This window comes from Oncorhynchus mykiss, chromosome 1 (genome assembly GCF_013265735.2).
Source record: "Oncorhynchus mykiss isolate Arlee chromosome 1, USDA_OmykA_1.1, whole genome shotgun sequence".
Classification (NCBI taxonomy): Eukaryota; Metazoa; Chordata; class Actinopteri; order Salmoniformes; family Salmonidae; genus Oncorhynchus; species Oncorhynchus mykiss.
In genome coordinates, this window is record NC_048565.1 from 32,528,248 (window position 1) to 32,548,157 (window position 19,910).

General features: G+C 46.7%; 1 protein-coding gene across 17 annotated transcripts in view; it reads right to left on the bottom strand.

The window, feature by feature from the left end:
• Positions 1-2,018: 2,018 nt before the first annotated feature.
• LOC110532201 (FERM domain-containing protein 4A) overlaps positions 2,019-19,910 on the bottom strand; it is a 204,184-nt gene continuing 186,292 nt past the window's right edge. For 13 of the 17 annotated variants that reach the window (XM_036975949.1, XM_036975962.1, XM_036975959.1 and 10 more), the window contains 10 exons: positions 19,724-19,857; positions 19,462-19,584; positions 12,591-12,822; positions 12,066-12,122; positions 11,711-11,948; positions 11,404-11,565; positions 10,906-11,244; positions 10,228-10,799; positions 7,249-7,348; positions 2,019-5,280 (listed from right to left, as the gene is read on the bottom strand). In XM_036975949.1, coding sequence (XP_036831844.1) covers positions 5,178-5,280; positions 7,249-7,348; positions 10,228-10,799; positions 10,906-11,244; positions 11,404-11,565; positions 11,711-11,948; positions 12,066-12,122; positions 12,591-12,822; positions 19,462-19,584; positions 19,724-19,857 — 2,060 coding nt within the window. In that variant the 3' untranslated portion in view covers positions 2,019-5,177. Of the gene's footprint in view, positions 5,281-6,603; positions 6,676-7,248; positions 7,349-10,227; positions 10,800-10,905; positions 11,245-11,403; positions 11,566-11,710; positions 11,949-12,065; positions 12,123-12,590; positions 12,823-19,461; positions 19,585-19,723; positions 19,858-19,910 lie in introns of all 17 variants that reach the window. The other 4 variants (XM_036975990.1, XM_036975919.1, XM_036975940.1 and 1 more) reach the window with 3 other exon arrangements.

Below are 19,910 nucleotides of genomic sequence, written 5' to 3' on the forward strand. Positions count from 1 at the left end.
TTATGTTTCTATGGAGTACAGACAGTATGGGCGTAGGAGGTTCACATAGTATGGTCGAAGGGGGGGCTATAGAAGAGGGTACAACACACAGCGTCACATTGGGCTCAGAGGTCAGAGATTACCACAGGGGTTAGGAGTCAAAGGTCAAACTGGGTGTTGTCATGGATACAGAAATTATTCTCTGTTTAGGAGGAAAAGGTGAGGGGAGAGGGATGGTCCACATGGACTGCTCATGTTTTGGGTTTATTTGTTCATTTTTGTTTGTTTCGGGAACCACAGAGCATGCATGGTATGGTGTGAGCTAGCAGAGGTGGCTCATTCAGGGGGAATGGACAGGCTAACAAGCCTTAGCATAGCATAGCATAGCTGATGGCAGAATTAACTACAGGAGAGGTCAAACACAGCATTTTACCAGGACACCTTGCAGTGAGGCAGGGTTAGGGAGGGGGCTGTAAAACTCCTACAAACAGAAGGAATTTCTGGTCCAACTTGCTGCATGGTACAAGTTCAACTAATCTGACAGGGTAAGATTTTTGTGCAACCTTTAAACCATGTTTTATATTTGTGTTTTTTAAAGATTCAATGGAGGACATAAACCATGTACAAAGCACAGGCAAACATGTGCTTGAGAGACCGCAATTAATTGTTTTGTTTGGGTTTTTGTACACACAATAAGGACTGTCCACATACAGCATTACAACAATGTTAGACCATAAGGTGTGCTTTAAAATACTTGTTTTAGAATTAGCTTATAACAAGAGTTGGTCTATGTGTCGGTCTACGTAAGCAAGAGGTGTATGGAATCTATAAATTAAATGTAGGGGTTCAAGGGTATGGCTATAAGTTCTCGCTGTGTCACAGCCCTGTTACCGTGGGATATGGTGACGGCCTCACTTACTAAACCAATGTCAAAGTTCAGAGTTCATTGATGACATCATCTATACTGAACAAAACTATAAATGCAACATGCAACAATTTTTTTTTTTTTTACTGACTTACAGTTCATATCAGGAAATGAGCTTTTTAAATAAATGCACTAGGTCCTAATCTATTCATTTCACATGACTGGGAATACAGATGTGCATTTGTTGGTCACAGACACCTTAAAAAAAAAAGGTATGGGCATGGATCAGAACCAGTCAGTATCTGGTGTGACCAGCATTTGCCACATGCAGCGCAACACATCTCCTTTGCATAGAGTTGATCAGGCTGTTGATTGTGGCCTTTGAATGTTGTGCCACTCCTCTTCAATGGATGCATGATTATGCTGGATATTGGAGGGAACTGGAACACTCTGATCCACGTTGATCCAGCACATCCCAAACATTCTCAATGGGTGACATATTTGGTGAGTAGGCAGGCCATGGAAGATCTGGGACATATTCAGCTTCCAGGAATTGTGTACAGATCTGTGCCACATTGGGCCGTTCATTGTCATGCTGAAACATGAGGTGATGGCGGCGGATGAACGGCACGACAATGGGCCTCAGGATCTCGTCACTGGATCTCTGTGCATTCAAATTACCATTGATAAAATGCAATTGTCATCGTTGTCCGTAGTTTATGCCTTCCCATACCATAATCCCACCGCCCCCATGGGGCCCTCTGTTCACAATAATGAAATCAGCAAACTGCTTTCCCACAGTACGCCATACATGTTGTTTGTGAGGCCAGTTGGCCAGTTGGACGTGCCGCCAAATTCTCTAAAACAACGTTGGAAGTGGCTTATCGTAGAGAAATTAACATTCCTGCATTCAGCATGTCAATTGCACGCTCCCTAAAAACTTGAGACATCAGTGGCATTGTGTTGTGTGACAAAACTGCACATTTTAGAGTGGCCTTTTATTGTCCCCAGCACAAGATGCACCTGTGTAATGATCATGCTGTTTAATCAGCTTCTTGATATGCCACACCTGTCAGGTGGATGGATTATCTTGCCAAAAGAGAAATTCTCCCTAACAGGGATGTAAACAAATTTGTGCACAACATTTGAGAGAAATAAGCTTTTTGAGCATATGGAACATTTCTGGGATATTTTATTTCAGCTCATGAAACAAGGGACCAACACTTTACATGTTGTATTTATGTTTTTGTTCAGTGTAGTAATAGAAGCACAATAATATAAACACCCTGTTTGGTTCTGGTGTGACATTATTTCTATACTATATGTGTGTGTGTTACTTTTTTATATTAAGTCTGGATTTACTCTTACATCATGAATGTGTTGTTATGCAGATGTTCTTAATCCCCTTATATGTATCAAAAAGTCAGGAGGAGAACTAGATGAAAACTGGTTCTGTATATTATAGGCCTATTGTTTATATATAAAACAACTAGGCAATTCAGTTAAGAACAAATTCTTATTTACAATGACTGCCTACCTCGGCCAATTGTGCACCACCACTATCGGACTCCCAATCATGGCCGGATGTGATACAGCCTGGATTCAAACCAGGGACTGTAGTGACGCCTCTGGCACTGAGATGCAGTGTCTTAGACCGCCGCGCCACTCGGGAGCCCATAGTTTTCATATATTGTGTTTAACTGTGTATGTTGTGCTCTGGTATCAAAACTTAGATTGAATACTTAACTTGACATATCTCTGATTGGTGTATAGACCTCTTCCTGCTGTTCATTTGGCTCTGGGAAGCAGGATCTCTATACAGCAGACACTTCCTCTGCTAGACTAGGAACTGGGCCCTGTGGGATTTATAGTTATATGGTTTGTAGTTTTAGTGAGCGGCTGTTTTCAGCAGGGGCGCGACTTTGGTTTAAGAAGTTGGGGGGACATATTATTATTATTATTATTATTATTAACATTCCAAACAGCCTACCCGACCGCTCGAAGGCGTCCGCATGGTCCTAAAGCACACCGTTGCCTAGTTTTGTATAACATTCCAATGATAAAACTGGGGATGACAAAAATGCAATTTCAGAATGTGTCCCCCCCGCCCCCAGTGAAAGTAGCGCCCCTGGTTTTCAGTGCTGGGTTAGAGTACAGACATAGATGGCACCGCTGAGAAAAGAATGTGTGTGTGTGTGAATCCACACACAAGATGTGTGTGTGTTCTGACCGGTTGATAGATGTTAGGCAGAGAGAGTATAGCCTGAGATAATGACCTGTACAAATGAGAACCTTCTGGAGTTTACAGGTTTCAAGCTTTATCTAAATATTAACCCCCAAATATACTACACTGGTGTCTGAGACAATGACCAATCTTGGGGTTGGACAGACAGACTGACAGATTGACGTGACACAGACAGACTGGTCCTTAAACATGGGTTGCATCCCATTTTTAACATAGGACTGCACAGACAGTCAGATATATGATGTCACAACGCATGGAGAAGTGTTTAATATCTCACCAATCTCATCATATGCACAGCTCGACTGTGAGGGAGGGGTGTGCCCTTCGCTACAACTGTGTGATTGACAGCTCCACACAGCCCTAAACATCCAATTAGCTTTCACCTCTCACCAGAAAGTCAAATGAAGGGGAGGAGCCAGATGAAATAGACCACTGAAAGCCTGCAGATATGTTTGGAAATAAACCCACAAAACTACATGTGGTCTTAATTCCAATTCAACCCAAAACTACTACACACATAGCTACAGTTTCACCCAAACTCAAGACATTAGCTTTAAGCAAGAGATTCCTAGCATATTCTGGCTCTCCAGGACCCAAACCCTGAAGAAGTGTCTGTGGCCCCCAGTCGGTCCCTGTCTGTCTCTGGTCTGGCTGAGCAGGGCCCCCATTCCGTCCCTGTCTGTCTCTGGTCTGGCTGAGCAGGGCCCCCATTCCGTCCCTGTCTGTCTCTGGTCTGGCTGTGCAGGGCCCCCATTCCGTCCCTGTCTGTCTCTGGTCTGGCTGTGCAGGGCCCCCAGTCCGTCCCTGTCTGTCTCTGGTCTGGCTGAGCAGGGCCCCCATTCTGTCCGTCTGTCTCTGATCTGTCTGTCCCTGTCTGTTTGTGGTCTGGCTGTGCAGGGCCCCCAGTCCGTCCCTGTCTGGCTGAGCAGGGCCCCCATTCTGTCCGTCTGTCTCTGATCTGGCTGTGCAGGGCCCCGCGTCTGTCCCTGTCTGTTTGTGGTCTGGCTGTGCAGGGCCCCCAGTTCGCCCATAATCTCCCAGTACAGCTAAGCACAGTGCCCCAGCATAGTGGCAAAACATCCAAGTCCAGGAGCTCACTGCTCAGTAGCAGTGTGGATAGTCCCAGTATCAGAGACTAGTTGATCAATCTGGCTGGCTGTTGTACACCCCCAATCCAGATGACTGACATCCCAATAGATGTGCTCAGAACTCCCAGCAGGATCCCAGTAGAATTGACCAGTCTTTCCGTTCCTCTGAAAACTCCAAGTATGTGGGTTGTAGCTTCCAGTATGATAAACCAGTGTTCCCAGTGTGTCCATGGGACTGGTGCCATTGGTCAGTCAGGTGGATCTTTGGTTGTGGGATAGATAGTTGGGATTGGGATTATAATTGTTGGGAATGTTTGTACGTTTGTCTTTTGTCTTTCAGATAATCTACAATTCTCCAATAATCTGCTCTGCAATTTTCCTAAAGGGTGAAAAAGTAATTGAGTCTCTCCCAAGCAATATTTTCATTTTTTTGTACAAAACGATACAGAGAAATAAACAAAGACTTTAACAATGAAATTAACCTAGCAGATCCAGCGGACACACACAGGCCCAGAATTTGAGCCAAAACACATTTCATCTTGCAGGTATCCTCTGATTGGCTGGCAACACACTGGGGTCAGGGGTAGATATAAGTCAGGGCCTGAGGGCCATGTAGTCTGGGCAGGGGGTTGTGTGTGTGTGTGTGCTCTTACCCCCCCACCTCCCCCCTTTCCCACTCCTGGTCTCCCTGGGGCTCAGACTGAAGCAGGGTCAGGGATTAAAGGTCAGAGTTCACGATCATTCAGCGGTTCTGTTTGGCTGTTCCACAGCAATAGTCCTGCCCAGTTGGGCATGTCCTTCCTATAAACTCCAGCTCAACCAAACTTGATATGCACATAAAATGATAAAGGGAAATATGGATAAAGGGAGGGATGGAGGAGGGTTTCCTGTCCATGATGAGGCCAGTCTAGTCAGGGCTAGAGGAGAGGTTGGTGGAGGCAGTAAAGGTCAGTGTTGAGGGTCAGTAAGGGTCAGTAGGTGTTAGGTGGTGGTCAGTAGGTCAGACCAGGGTTCCAGGTTTGGCCTTGTCGTGTCCGTACCACTGGACATCTGCCAGCTCTGAACACAGAGGACTGCTGAGAAAACAACTATCATTGAATGACCTGCAGACAGAGAGAGTGAGAGAGAGAGTGACAGAGAGAGAGAAAGAGAGCGAGAATACCATTTTTAATTATGGAAATACTGGAGGACTGATGGCTTATGCACTCTGCTTCCACAAAATCTACAGAAGTTATTGTTTTCTTCGCTTAGTAAAACTGTTGGTCACTTCTTCGTCAAGGGGAAGGAAACAAGGACTGTAACAAATCGTTATGATCAATGAACTTGATTGGTTTGTGTCGTTTTTGGTCTCATTGCTCTGATGGTTACTGTCTTTGTCTAGATCTAAAGCTTTTGTGAAAACAATGTGTACAATCCATAAGGCCTTTCCCTCTTTTCAGGCCTCATTTCAAACTGGCCAATCACTCCTCCTATATTGCTGTCTCTATGTCAAGGCACACGTCCTGTTAGTGTACTAGTCTAAAACTACAGTAGGTGACTAGAGTGCATTTCTGTTTCTCCGCTCGCTACCCGCAGTGTCCAATCGTTCACTCCCCTTCGTGGTTTTAGAATGAATGAACTGGTATTATTTTGGATACTCCCTGTGGCTACTGCTTAACAATCTTTGAGGGGGACTGAATGAGAGCACACGCCTGGGACAAGTCAACAGTGAGAATAGCTATTGAGTTGACTAAGTTCGAGTTCAATTAGGGCTGGTAATAGAGTACCGAGGGAGGGTTAGGATTTACTGTAGTAATAATAATAATACATTACATCTGCGAAGCGCTTTTAATTCTACAAGAATAATCTCATTAAACAGTTTGTTTTACGAAAGCAAATATACGTATAACCACATCATAAAAGCATCAATCAAAGTCTAGGAGGAAGGGTAGGCCAGCCGATAAAGATGAGTCTTAAGGCCTGCTTTAGAGAGCAGCCACACACAGCAGACATGCAGAGTCCAGTTACAGTCATAGAAACAGAGCAGATAGAACAGACACCATTCCCAAAGTTGCTATTAGAAAGGATTAGAAACGGGAAGAGCCTATTCAACTCAGCATTTGGTACAAAACTAAGAATATAGAAAACAGATTCTATTTCTACACCTTTGATCTAGTTCAGGTTCTGTTTCTACATATCTAGTCAAGGGGATCTATTTCTATGCCCCTGATCTATTTGAGTTTCTGTTTCTATGTCTCTGTTCTAGGTGCCAGGATTTATTCTATTGTGTGTGTTTCTATGTCCTGGAAGTCTAGGAGTGTCCAGACTGACAGTATATGGGTTGTTTCTATGGTCTATGGTTCTTTATTGTTGTTCTGTAGTTCTCTGGTATATTTGTTGTATTTCTAGGTCTGTGTTCTGGGAGAGTCCTGGCAGACAGACAGTACCTCTATGCGTCAGAGCTGGGCTGAGTGGGAGACTGACACACGTCTTCAGTAGGAGAGCTGTCTGCTGTACCGCTAAACCAGGAAACACAGACAGACAGACAGACAGACAGACAGACAGACAGACAGACAGACAGACAGGCAGACAGACAGACAGACAGACAGACAAAGAGACAGACAGACAGACAGACAGCAGAGAGGTTAGTACAGGAGGAGAGGGAGAGAGGGAGAAAGATAAAGAGGGATGGAATGAGAAGGAAAAATAGAGAAGAGTGAAAGAGAGGAAAGATAAGTTAACAAATCAGTTAGTCCTTTAGGAAGACAAGACAGCCGTGTGATCAGTAGCTAGACAGAGTACCGTGCTGCAGAAGGAAAAAGGTTAGGGGTTGGTAAGGCAGAGGTTATAAAGGTTGTAAGAGAAGCGTAGATGCTGAAGATGTTTTGTGAGGATGCAGATTTTGTCCTGTGAATTACAATACAGGAGCCAAAGCCTTTAACCCAGGATTAAATGTCAAATAGGATTAGGATCCTGAGTGCCTGGTCTTTAACAGTTTATATATCACTCTGCAAATTATGTATTGGTGTGTGCATGTGTTTGTGTGCTGTTTGTCTGTGTGTCTGTCATGTGCGTGCATGTGTGTGTCGTACCCGCTCTGCCAGTTGAGGATGTGTTGTGGGCTGCAGGGGGGCGTGGGTGTTGCGGCCTGTTCACTAGAGGGAGTCCCACTCCTCGGGCTGTGAGGGGACGCTGATGTACAGACACACAGTTATACACACACACACACACGTCAATAGGTGGTCAAGGGCTGTGTTATCCCAGCTATGCCCCACTGTGACTAACATGACTAACGAGCTCCATTTGGTTCAGGGATCACTTTACATTCATTCACACACACTCTGCTAAACTTCAGCCTATCCAATGTTCTTTCACGAACTAACTATTCTGTAAAGAATATACACTACTGTTCAAAAGTTTGTCTAGTTTGAGAAACAGATGCATCACAAGTCCTCAACTGGCAGCTTCATTAAATAGTACCCGCAAAACACCAGTCTCAACGTCAACAGTGAAGAGGCGACTCCGGGATGCTGGCCTTCTAGGCAGAGTTGCAAAGAAAAAGCCATATCTCAAGACTGGCCAATAAAAAGATAAGATTAAGATGGGCAAAAGAACACAGACAGCGGAGAGAGGAACTCTGCCTAGAAGGCCAGAGTCCCGGAATCGCCACTTCACTGTTGACGTTGAGATGGGTATATTGTGGGTACTATTTAATGAAGCTGCCAGTTGAGGACTTGTGAGGCATCTGTTTCTCAAACTAGACACTCTAATGTATTTGTCCTCTTGCTCAGTTGTGCACCGGGGCCTCCCACTCCTCTTTCTATTCTGGGTTGAACCAGTTTGCGCTGTTCTGTGAAGGGAGTAGTACACAGTGCTGTACGAGATCTTCAGTTTCTTGGCAATTTCTCGCATGGAATAGCATTCATTTCTCAGAACAAGAAAAGACTGACTAATTTCAGAAAAAAGTGCTTTGTTTCTGGCCATTTTGAGTCGGTAATCAAATCAAATCAAATCAAATTTTATTTGTCACATACACATGGTTAGCAGATGTTAATGTGAGTGTAGCGAAATGCTTGTGCTTCTAGTTCCGACAATGCAGTAATAACAAGTAATCTAACTAACAATTCCAAACTACTGTCTTGTACACAGTGTAAGGGGATAAAGAATATGTACATAAGGATATATGAATGAGTGATGGTACAGAGCAGCATAGGCAAGATACAGTAGATGGTATCGAGTACAGTATATACATATGAGATGAGTATGTAAACAAAGTGGCATAGTTAAAGTGGCTAGTGATACATGTATTACATAAGAATACAGTCGATGATATAGAGTACAGCATATACATATGCATATGAGATGAATAATGTAGGGTAAGTAACATTATATAAGGTAGTATTGTTTAAAGTGGCTAGTGATATATTTACATCATTTCCCGTCAATTCCCATTATTAAAGTGGCTGGAGTTGAGTCAGTGTCAGTGTGTTGGCAGCAGCCACTCAATGTTAGTGGTGGCTGTTTAACAGTCTGATGGCCTTGAGATAGAAGCTTTTTTTCAGTCTCTCGGTCCCTGCTTTGATGCACCTGTACTGACCTCGCCTTCTGGATGATAGCGGGGTGAACAGGCTCGGGTGGTTGATGTCCTTGATGATCTTTATGGCCTTCCTGTGACATCGGGTGGTGTAGGTGTCCTGGAGGGCAGGTAGTTTGCCCCCGGTGATGCGTTGTGCAGACCTCACTACCCTCTGGAGAGCCTTACGGTTGAGGGCAGAGCAGTTGCCGTACCAGGCGGTGATACAGCCATTTTGCCACAACTTTGGAAATATGCTTGGGGTCACTGTCCATTTGGAAGACCCATTTGCGACCAAGCTTCAACTTCCTGACTGATGTCTTGAGATTTGCTTCAATATATCTACATAATCTTCCTACCTTATGATGCCATCTATTTTGTGAAGTGCCACATCATTTTCCTTCCTCATGGAGCCATCTATTTTGTGAAGTGCACCAGTCCCTCCTGCAGCAAAGCACCCCCACAACATGATGCTGCCAACCCCGTGATTCACGGTTGGGATGGTTTTCTTCGGCTTGCAAGCCTCTCCCTTTTTCCTCCAAACATAACGATGGTCATTATGGCCAAACAGTTCTATTTTTGTTTCATCAGACCAGAGGACATTTCTCCAAAAAGTATGATCTTTGTCCCCATGTGCAGTTGCAAACCCTAGTTTGCTTTTTACGGCGGTTTTGGAGCAGTGGCTTCTTCCTTGCTGAGCTGCCTTTCAGGTTATGTCGATATAGGACTCGTTTTACTGTGGATATAGATACTTTTGTACCTGTTTCCTCCAGCATCTTCAAGGTCCTTTGCTGTTGTTCTGGGATTGATTTGCACTTTTCGCACCACAGTATGTTCAACTCTGGGAGACAGAATGCGTCTCCTTCCTGAGTGGTATGACGGCTGCGTGGTCCCATGGTGTTTACACTTGAGTACTATTGTTTGTACAGGTGAACGTGGTACCTTCAGGCGATTGGAAATTGCTCCCAAGGATGAACCAGACTTAAGGAGGTCTACGATTTTTTTCCTGAGGTCTTGGCTGATTTATTTTAATTTTCCCATGATGTCAAGCAAAGAGGCACTGAGTTTGAAGGTAGGCCTTGAAATACATCCACATAGGCTAATTGACATAATTTGAGTCAATCAGAAGCTTCTAAAGCCATGACATAATTTTCTGGAATTTACCAAGCTGTTTAAAGAATTGTGATACAGTGATTAATAAGTTAAATAATCTGTCTGTAATTGTTGGGAAAATTACTTGTGTCTTGCACAAAGTAGACGTCCTAACCGACTTGCCAAAACTATAGTTTGTTAACAAGAAATTTGTGGAGTGGTTGAAAAATGAGATTTAATGACTTTAAGCTTTAGTGTATGTAAACTTTCGTCTTCAACTATGTGTGTGTGTGTTACATATATCTGTCCTTTACAACGCCTGACCCAATCAAAACTCTAACTATCCTACCAGATTCAAGCCTAGCTCAGAACATAAACGGGTCTACGCGTGTGTGTTGTCACCCACCTGGTGATCCCTTGGCGAGTGTCCCCACCCTGCTCCCTCGTCCGAGTCCCAGCGTGCCTTGCAGTGAGCCGCTGTCCGACGTGTTGGAGCCGGCGTGACTCCTCTCCTTTACACTGCCCGTAGAGCGCTGGTACCAACACTTCAACTCATCTGACACCACCGCCCTCCCCCCTCCTCCCCCCTCTCGCCCCAGTGAGGGAGTCCGTACAATCTGGGAGCGGGACGGGGTGAGTCTGCTGCTCCCCTCTCCCCCCTCCTCGCCCCCCCAGGTCTCCTTGTAGAGCCCCCCGGCTGTGTAGGAGCTGGAGGTTTTGAACTGGGCCTTGACGCTGTAGTGGCCCTCCTGGTCACTCTCCAGGCTGCGCACCACCACCGGGTTGGGGCTGCCCTCTACGTACAGGGGGTACTCTTTAATCCGGTACTGGGACGAAGGCTGGCTCTGGCTGTGAAGGTACACCCCGTGCTGCCCTGACCCAGTCCCTGCCACCCCCGTACCACCGCACCCTGAACCGTTCTTGGCTGCAAGGTTGGGCATGGAACCAGAGTTAGAGGAACCAAGGTGACCTGCAGACCTGGAGAGAGAGAGGAGGTTAACATAAATATTAAACATAGAAACAAATCCTCTGCTAAACAAGCCTAAAGTCAGTCTCTGGACACACCCACCTCTGCTGTACTAACCTGTGCCTCTGTCTCTGTCTCTGCCTGGCTTTGGAAGGGGAGTCCTCTCCTAGGGTGGAGTAGTTTGGGTTGGAGCCTGGAGCTACCCCAGGGTAGTAGTGTTCTGAGCTGCTCTGGGAGGTACAGGACGAACAGTCATCCAACGGGTCAGAGCCATTGAAGCTGCGAGTCCCCGGGGCCAGGAAGATGTCTGGGCTGCCGGGGGCTCCCAGGGTGTGTGTGTGAGTGTGTGTGTCGGGGTCGGAGGCCAGCAGCTTGCCCTGAGATTCCAGGCTGGAGCTGCGGTTCCTAAAGTGCTGAACCAGACTGTGCAGATGGGTGGGACTGATGTCCACAGACCTGGTGGAGGGAAAGAGATGCAGAGAGTGAGGGTGAGAGATGGAGAGAGGAAGGGAAAGATGGAGAGAGAGGTTACAGTATGGTTGTGACTTTGACTTAGTGAGGTGACCATAGCGCGGTACTTTTCTGAAGGTTATTTTGAGGTTATCTGTCGGTTACCTGGTGGAGTGTACGTAGTGAGGGGTCCTGGTCCTCAGGTCGGGGGTGGAGGGCATGCTGGACTGGGAGCTCCAGTGAGGAACACTCCTGATGGGGCTACTCTGCAGAGAGTTACTGCCTCCTGCCTCTGCACAACTACCAGAGCCGGGTAACCGCCTGTGACTGGACAGGGAGAGACAGAGCCCTTAGCAACAGTAATGTTAAGGTTTTCTATCTTCTAATCATTATACTAACATTCAACCAACTATCACATGCCCCACGAGCCCAGTATAGATATATCGTCATGGCAACAGAGTTGACCTCTCACTTGGAGTGTGAAGAGCGTTTCTTGACCCTCTCATAGGGTTCGTCCAGCGAGGACTCGCTCCACATCTTGGGTTTGATGGGGGACTTGTCGTATTCGGAGTGGGCGTAGTGCAGGTGGCTGAGGCCATCTAGAGACTGGGGGGGAGGGGGCCGGCTGTGGGAGGGAGGCCGGGGAGGGAGGCCCTTATGGGGAGACGCTGCCGGAGAGAAGGTGGGGGTCCCTGTCATCTGGGGGTCATCTGATAGAGGAGATAGATGGGGGTCGGTTAGATTGATGGATCACTGATTAGTCCCATTTAGAAAGACGCTGATGAACTTTTAAATGTATTTTAGCGCCAAGAGGGAAAGAGACATACCGTCGTCTAGGACCAGAGCGTCAGACAGAGAGCTGTCCTCTGAGCCCATGTTGGCCTCTGTGGGAGAGAAGAACAGAGGAAAACACTTTCACTATGGCATTAGTTAAGGTGAAGTAGTTGTGTTTTAATTCATGTTCATGAGCACTTCTTGCCATGTGTCTGTGTGTGTATGTGAGTGTGTGTTTGTGAATGTGAATTTGTGATTGTGTGTGTGCCTGGTCTCACCCTCTTTATTACGCGATGTGGTTCTTATAAGCGATTCTCTCAGCATGTGTGTAGTCTCACCCTCTATGATAAGCGATGTGGTTCTTATAAGCGATTCTCTCAGCATGTGTGTAGTCTCACCCTGTATGATAAGCGAAGTGGTTCTTATAAGCGATTCTCTCAGCATGTGTGTAGTCTCACCCTGTATGATAAGCGATGTGGTTCTTATAAGCGATTCTCTCAGCATGTGTGTAGTCTCACCCTCTTTATTACGCGATGTGGTTCGTATAAGCGATTCTCTCAGCATGTGTGTAGTCTCACCCTCTATGATAAGCGAAGCGCGTTGCGTGGGTTTCTTCCCAGAGCGGACACGGTGTTCGTTGATGGCGTTCTCTATCTCCTGGAGTTTCTTCAGCGCGTTCAGGTACGACGTCTTCCTCTGTTTTTTCAGCTTCTTACTGCTCACGTGCGGATCGCTGGCCAGACGCCTCGCAGCCTCGGTGATCTGGGATTGGATGGCAAACTCCCTCTCTAGACGGTCTAGCTCCTCCTCCTGGTGAGAGAGAGAGACACACACAAGGGTTAGGAAGTGTGACACATGCACACACAAACAAACACACTCACACAGTGAGTGTGATGATACACACTCAGACACACACACTCAGACACACATACTCAGACATGAGTCACTCACATCCACCAGTAACTTAAAGCATGTTCCCAGGCCAGTACAAACAAAATGAGGAAACCATCTATCTTCCTTCCTCCCCCACACTTTCCCAGCCCTGCCTCCCATGAGAATCCCTAAAACACCCCCAACTCCCCCTAACTCTCCCACTCACCTCCATACCTCGCCCAGCCTTGGCTAGCTTCCTCAGACCCCAGTTCTCCCAAAAATCACCCCCCCACCGCCCTCCTCCTCACCATCTCCTATGAGACCCCATAGTCGCCCCCCCAAGCACCCCTAGCCATAACACACAGCCCCCTACCCATAACACACAGCCCCCTACCCATAACACACAGCTACCCATAACACATAGCCCCTTAGCCATAACACACAGCCCCCTACCCATAATAAACCAGCCCCCTACCCATAACAAACCAGCCCCCTACCCATAATAAACCAGCCACCTACCCATAATAAACCAGCCCCCTACCCTTAACACACAGCCCCTTACCCATAACACACATCCTCCTAACCATAACACTCAGCCCCCTAACCATAACACTCAGCCCCCTAACCATAACACCCATCCCCTTACCCATAACACACATCCCCCTAACCATAACACTCAGCCCCCTAACCATAACACTCAGCCCCCTAACCATAACACTCAGCCCCCTAACCATAACACTCAGCCCCCTAACCATAACACTCAGCCCCCTAACCATAACACACAGCCCCCTAACCATAACACACAGCCCCCTAACCATAACACTCAGCCCCCTAACCATAACACACATCCCCCTAACCATAACACTCAGCCCCCTAACCATAACACCCAGCCCCATACCCATAATAAACCAGCCACCTACCCATAATAAACCAGCCCCCTACCCTTAACACACAGCCCCTTACCCATAACACACATCCTCCTAACCATAACACTCAGCCCCCTAACCATAACACTCAGCCCCCTAACCGTAACACTTAGCCCCCTAACCATAACACCCATCCCCTTACCCATAACACACATCCCCCTAACCATAACACCCAGCCCCCTAACCATAACACATATCCCCCTAACCATAACACTCAGCCCCCTAACCATAACACACAGCCCCCTAACCATAACACACAGCCCCCTAACCATAACACTCAGCCCCCTAACCATAACACACATCCCCCTAACCATAACACTCAGCCCCCTAACCATAACACTCAGCCCCCTAACCATAACACCCATCCCCTTACCCATAACACACATCCCCCTAACCATAACACTCAGCCCCCTAACCATAACACTCAGCCCCCTAACCATAACACTCAGCCCCCTAACCATAACACACAGCCCCCTAACCATAACACACAGCCCCCTAACCATAACACACAGCCCCCTAACCATAACACTCAGCCCCCTAACCATAACACTCAGCCCCCTAACCATAACACTCAGCCCCCTAACCATAACACTCAGCCCCCTAACCATAACACTCAGCCCCCTAACCATAACACTCAGCCCCCTAACCATAACACACAGCCCCCTAACCATAACACACAGCCCCCTAACCATAACACTCAGCCCCCTAACCATAACACACATCCCCCTAACCATAACACTCAGCCCCCTAACCATAACACCCAGCCCCATACCCATAATAAACCAGCCACCTACCCATAATAAACCAGCCCCCTACCCTTAACACACAGCCCCTTACCCATAACACACATCCTCCTAACCATAACACTCAGCCCCCTAACCATAACACTCAGCCCCCTAACCGTAACACTTAGCCCCCTAACCATAACACCCATCCCCTTACCCATAACACACATCCCCCTAACCATAACACCCAGCCCCCTAACCATAACACATATCCCCCTAACCATAACACTCAGCCCCCTAACCATAACACACAGCCCCCTAACCATAACACACAGCCCCCTAACCATAACACTCAGCCCCCTAACCATAACACACATCCCCCTAACCATAACACTCAGCCCCCTAACCATAACACTCAGCCCCCTAACCATAACACCCATCCCCTTACCCATAACACACATCCCCCTAACCATAACACTCAGCCCCCTAACCATAACACTCAGCCCCCTAACCATAACACTCAGCCCCCTAACCATAACACACAGCCCCCTAACCATAACACACAGCCCCCTAACCATAACACACAGCCCCCTAACCATAACACTCAGCCCCCTAACCATAACACTCAGCCCCCTAACCATAACACTCAGCCCCCTAACCATAACACTCAGCCCCCTAACCATAACACACAGCCCCCTAACCATAACACTCAGCCCCCTAACCATAACACTCAGCCCCCTAACCATAACACATATCCCCCTAACCATAACACATATCCCCCTAACCATAACACTCAGCCCCCTAACCATAAAACACAGCCCCCTAACCATAACACACAGCCCCCTAACCATAACACACATCCCCCTAACCATAACACTCAGCCCCCTAACCATAACACTCAGCCCTCTAACCATAACACACAGCCCCCTAACCATAACACTCAGCCCCCTAACCATAACACACATCCCCCTAACCATAACACTCAGCCCCCTAACCATAACACTCAGCCCTCTAACCATAACACACACCCCCTACCATAACACACACCCCCTACCATAACACACAGCCCCCTAACCATAACACACATCCCCTTACCCATAACACTCAGCCCCCTAACCATAACACTCAGCCCTCTAACCATAACACTCAGCCCCCTAACCATAACACATATCCCCCTAACCATAACACATATCCCCCTAACCATAACACTCAGCCCCCTAACCATAAAACACAGCCCCCTAACCATAACACACAGCCCCCTAACCATAACACACATCCCCCTAACCATAACACTCAGCCCCCTAACCATAACACTCAGCCCTCTAACCATAACACACAGCCCCCTAACCATAACACTCAGCCCCCTAACCATAACACACATCCCCCTAACCATAACACTCAGCCCCCTAACCATAACACTCAGCCCTCTAACCATAACACACACCCCCTACCATAACACACAGCCCCCTAACCATAACACACATCCCCCTAACCATAACACTCAGCCCCCTAACCATAACACTCAGCCCTCTAACCATAACACACACCCCCTACCATAACACACACCCCCTACCATAACACACACCCCCTACCATAACACACATCCCCTTACCCATAACACACAACTCAATAACAGCAGAGAGCAGATCATGACTCAACAGCAACAGTGTTTCATCACATGGGAACCATTAGGACGTAGTTTCTGTATGTTCTACAGGGACTAGTGAGTTAAGACTAGTGAACAGACAGAAAACAGTAACTATTTCAGACAGACAGCTTTTCAACTGGCTTTCACACGGCTCTATGCATGGATGCATACAACACACACATCCCCCTACCATAACACACATCCCCCTACCATAACACACATCCCCAAACCATAACACACATCCCCCTACCATAACACACACCGCCCTACCATAACACACATCCCCCTACCCATAACACACATCTTCCTACCCATAACACACATCTTTCTACCCATAACACACATCTCCCTACCTATAACACACATCCCCTACCCATAACACACATCCCCCTACCCATAACACACATCCCCCTACCATAACACACATCCACCTACCATAACACACATCCCCCTACCCATAACACACACATCCCCCTACCCATAACACACATCCACCTACCATAGCACACATCCCTCTACCATAACACACATCCCCCTACCATAGCACACATTCCTCTACCATAACACACATCCCCCTACCCATAACACACAACCCCCTACCCATAACACACATCCCCCTACCATAACACACATCCCCCTACCATAACACACACATCCCCCTACCCATTACACACATCCACCTACCATAGCACACATTCCTCTACCATAACACACATCCCCCTACCCATAACACACATCCCCCTACCCATAACACACATCCCCCTACCATAACACACATCTCCCAACCCATAACACACATCTCCCTACCCATAACACACATCTCCCTACCATAGCACACATCCCCCTACCCATAACACACATCCCCCTACCCATAACAACCCATACCACACAGCCCCCTACCCATAACACACATCCCCCTACCCATAACACACACCCCCTACCCATAACACACATCCCCCTACCATAACACACATCCACCTACCCATAACACACATCCCCCTACCCATAACACACATCCCCCTACCCATAAAACACATCCCCCTACCCATAACACACATCCCTGTGTATGTATGGTCCATGTGTGGGTGACCTTATGTCCAGGGCAGGGGTTCAGAAAAACACAACAGAACAATATGATCACAGCTCCCAAAGATAAAGAGGTAAATACACTAGGTTTGTTTAACACACACAGGTCAACAAGACTACCTCAGCCTGGAGGAATCCCATTTACTAAACAATCTCTACATCCCCCCTGCCATAATAACCTCTGTGTGTGTGTTCTGAGGTAACAAGGTTTGACTAGTGTAAAACCTGAGACATCTTCCTGCTAGCATCGCGGTTTCATAATGCTGTGACCCTGGATTTGTTTCAATGCATACAATCCAAGACACACACACACACACACACACACACACACACACACTCTTTCTTTTTCTCCCACTATCACCACTTCCTGTGTTACGGAGCAGACAAGCTATTTTTAGTCAGCCCTGAAGCAGTGGAAAATCTACTGAGGCACAAAATAGAAGAACAGACAGACAGATTCAGCAATAGAAGAAGAGAAGAAGAGAGAGAAAGAGGGATTGAGGATGACTTCAAACCAACTTCAAAGCAGATCCCAAACTTTTCAAAGTGCTGGCTTGGCCACTGCCCCAGTTACTCTTCTGTTTCAACCAATGATTTAAGATCAATTCTCCCCAAGTCTAACCATATAGATGAAGATAAACCATATAGATAAAGATGCACTATGTAGATATCGCTCCTCCATTTCCTGGTTGCTAAAATTCTAATAGTAATTTCAGTTTATGTTTCAAAACATGCAAGTATATAATGTAGAGAATTACTGTACCTTCTAAACCACTGTGAAATATATTTTCCATAAATATATGAAGCTGGTGTACAAAAGCAAAAGTAAAAACTTAAGAATGGGAAGCATAGAGAATGACAGATCTATAACTACATTTCTATGTAAATTTGGTCGGGTCACCCAAAAAGTTACATATTGCAGCTGTAAATAACCCCAGGTTCATGAGTTAGTTTATCTACACTGGGAGCCAAACAGAACTCCTCCAATTAGCTAGAACTGAATGGAACCACTGGAAACGGTTGGATCAGATGTGGACTTTGGGCAGGTACGGTTTGAGATGTTTCTCTGACCTCTCCTTTAGGCAGGATCTTAAACGGGCAGTTATGGTTTGAGAGATTTCTCTGACCTCTCCTTTAAGCAGGATCTTAAACGGGCAGTTACGGTTTGAGATGTTTCTCTGACCTCTCCTTTAAGCAGGATATTAAAGGGGCAGTTATGGTTTGAGATGTTTCTCTGATCTCTCCTTCAGGCAGGATCTTAAAGGGGGAGTTACAGTATGAGAGATGTCTCTGACCTCTCCTTTAAGCAGGATCTTAAACGGGCAGTTATGGTTTGAGAGATGTCTCTGACCTCTCCTTTAAGCAGGATCTTAAACGGGCAGTTACGGTTTGAGATGTTTCTCTGACCTCTCCTTTAGGCAGGATCTTAAAGGGGCAGTTACGGTTCGAGATGTTTCTCTGACCTCTCCGTTAGGCAGGATCTTAAAGGGGCGGTTACGGTTTGAGAGATTTCTCTGACCTCTCCTTTAAGCAGGATCTTAAACGGGCAGTTATGGTTTGAGAGATGTCTCTGACCTCTCCTTTAAGCAGGATCTTAAACGGGCAGTTATGGTTTGAGATGTTTCTCTGACCTCTCCTTTAAGCAGGATCTTAAAGGGGCAGTTACGGTTTGAGATGTTTCTCTGACCTCTACTTTAGGCAGGATCTTAAAGGGCGAGTTACAGTATGAGAGATGTATCTGACCTCTCATTTAAGCAGGATCTTAAAGGGGCAGTTATGGTTTGAGATGTTTCTCTGACCTCTCCTTTAGGCAGGATCTTAAAGGGGCAGTTACGGTTCGAGATGTTTCTCTGACCTCTCCGTTAGGCAGGATCTTAATGGGGCGTTTACGGTTTGAGAGATTTCTCTGACCTCTCCTTTAAGCAGGATCTTAAACGGGCAGTTATGGTTTGAGAGATTTCTCTGACCTCTCCTTTAAGCAGGATCTTAAACGGGCAGTTATGGTTTGAGAGATGTCTCTGACCTCTCCTTTAAGCAGGATCTTAAAGGGGCAGTTACGGTTTGAGATGTTTCTCTGACCTCTCCTTTAGGCAGGATCTTAAAGGGGGAGTTACAGTATGAGAGATGTCTCTGACCTCTCATTTAAGCAGGATCTTAAACGGGCAGTTATGGTTTGAGATGTTTCTCTGACCTCTCCCTTCGGCTGGATCTTGTGTTCGTCCAGCTTGAAGGCAGTGCCAATCTTCCTTCTGACCGTCGGAGGCTCCTCCCCTGGGTCCAATGGATACTCCTTAGGCAGCTTCCCTGTCAATTCCTAGAGGGAGGAGGAGAGACGGAGAGACAAAGAAAGCGAGAGAAAGAAAGGGTGAGAGAGAAGCAGGAGAGAGGAATACATTTAATTTATCATTACTCATTGAAGTTGGTATGTATGTGTGTTTGTGCACGAGTCTTACCGCCTCTCTGATACAGATGTTCTTGAGTTCCTCTAATCTTTGTTTGAGAGTCTCCTCCAGAGCCTCCTGTCTGGCCCTCAGGGCTGCCAGCATGTCTTTCTTAGCTGTCTGAGAACTGTCCGACTCCTGGGAACCTACACAGACACACACAGAGCAGAGATACAGTCAGAACACACACACAGAGCAG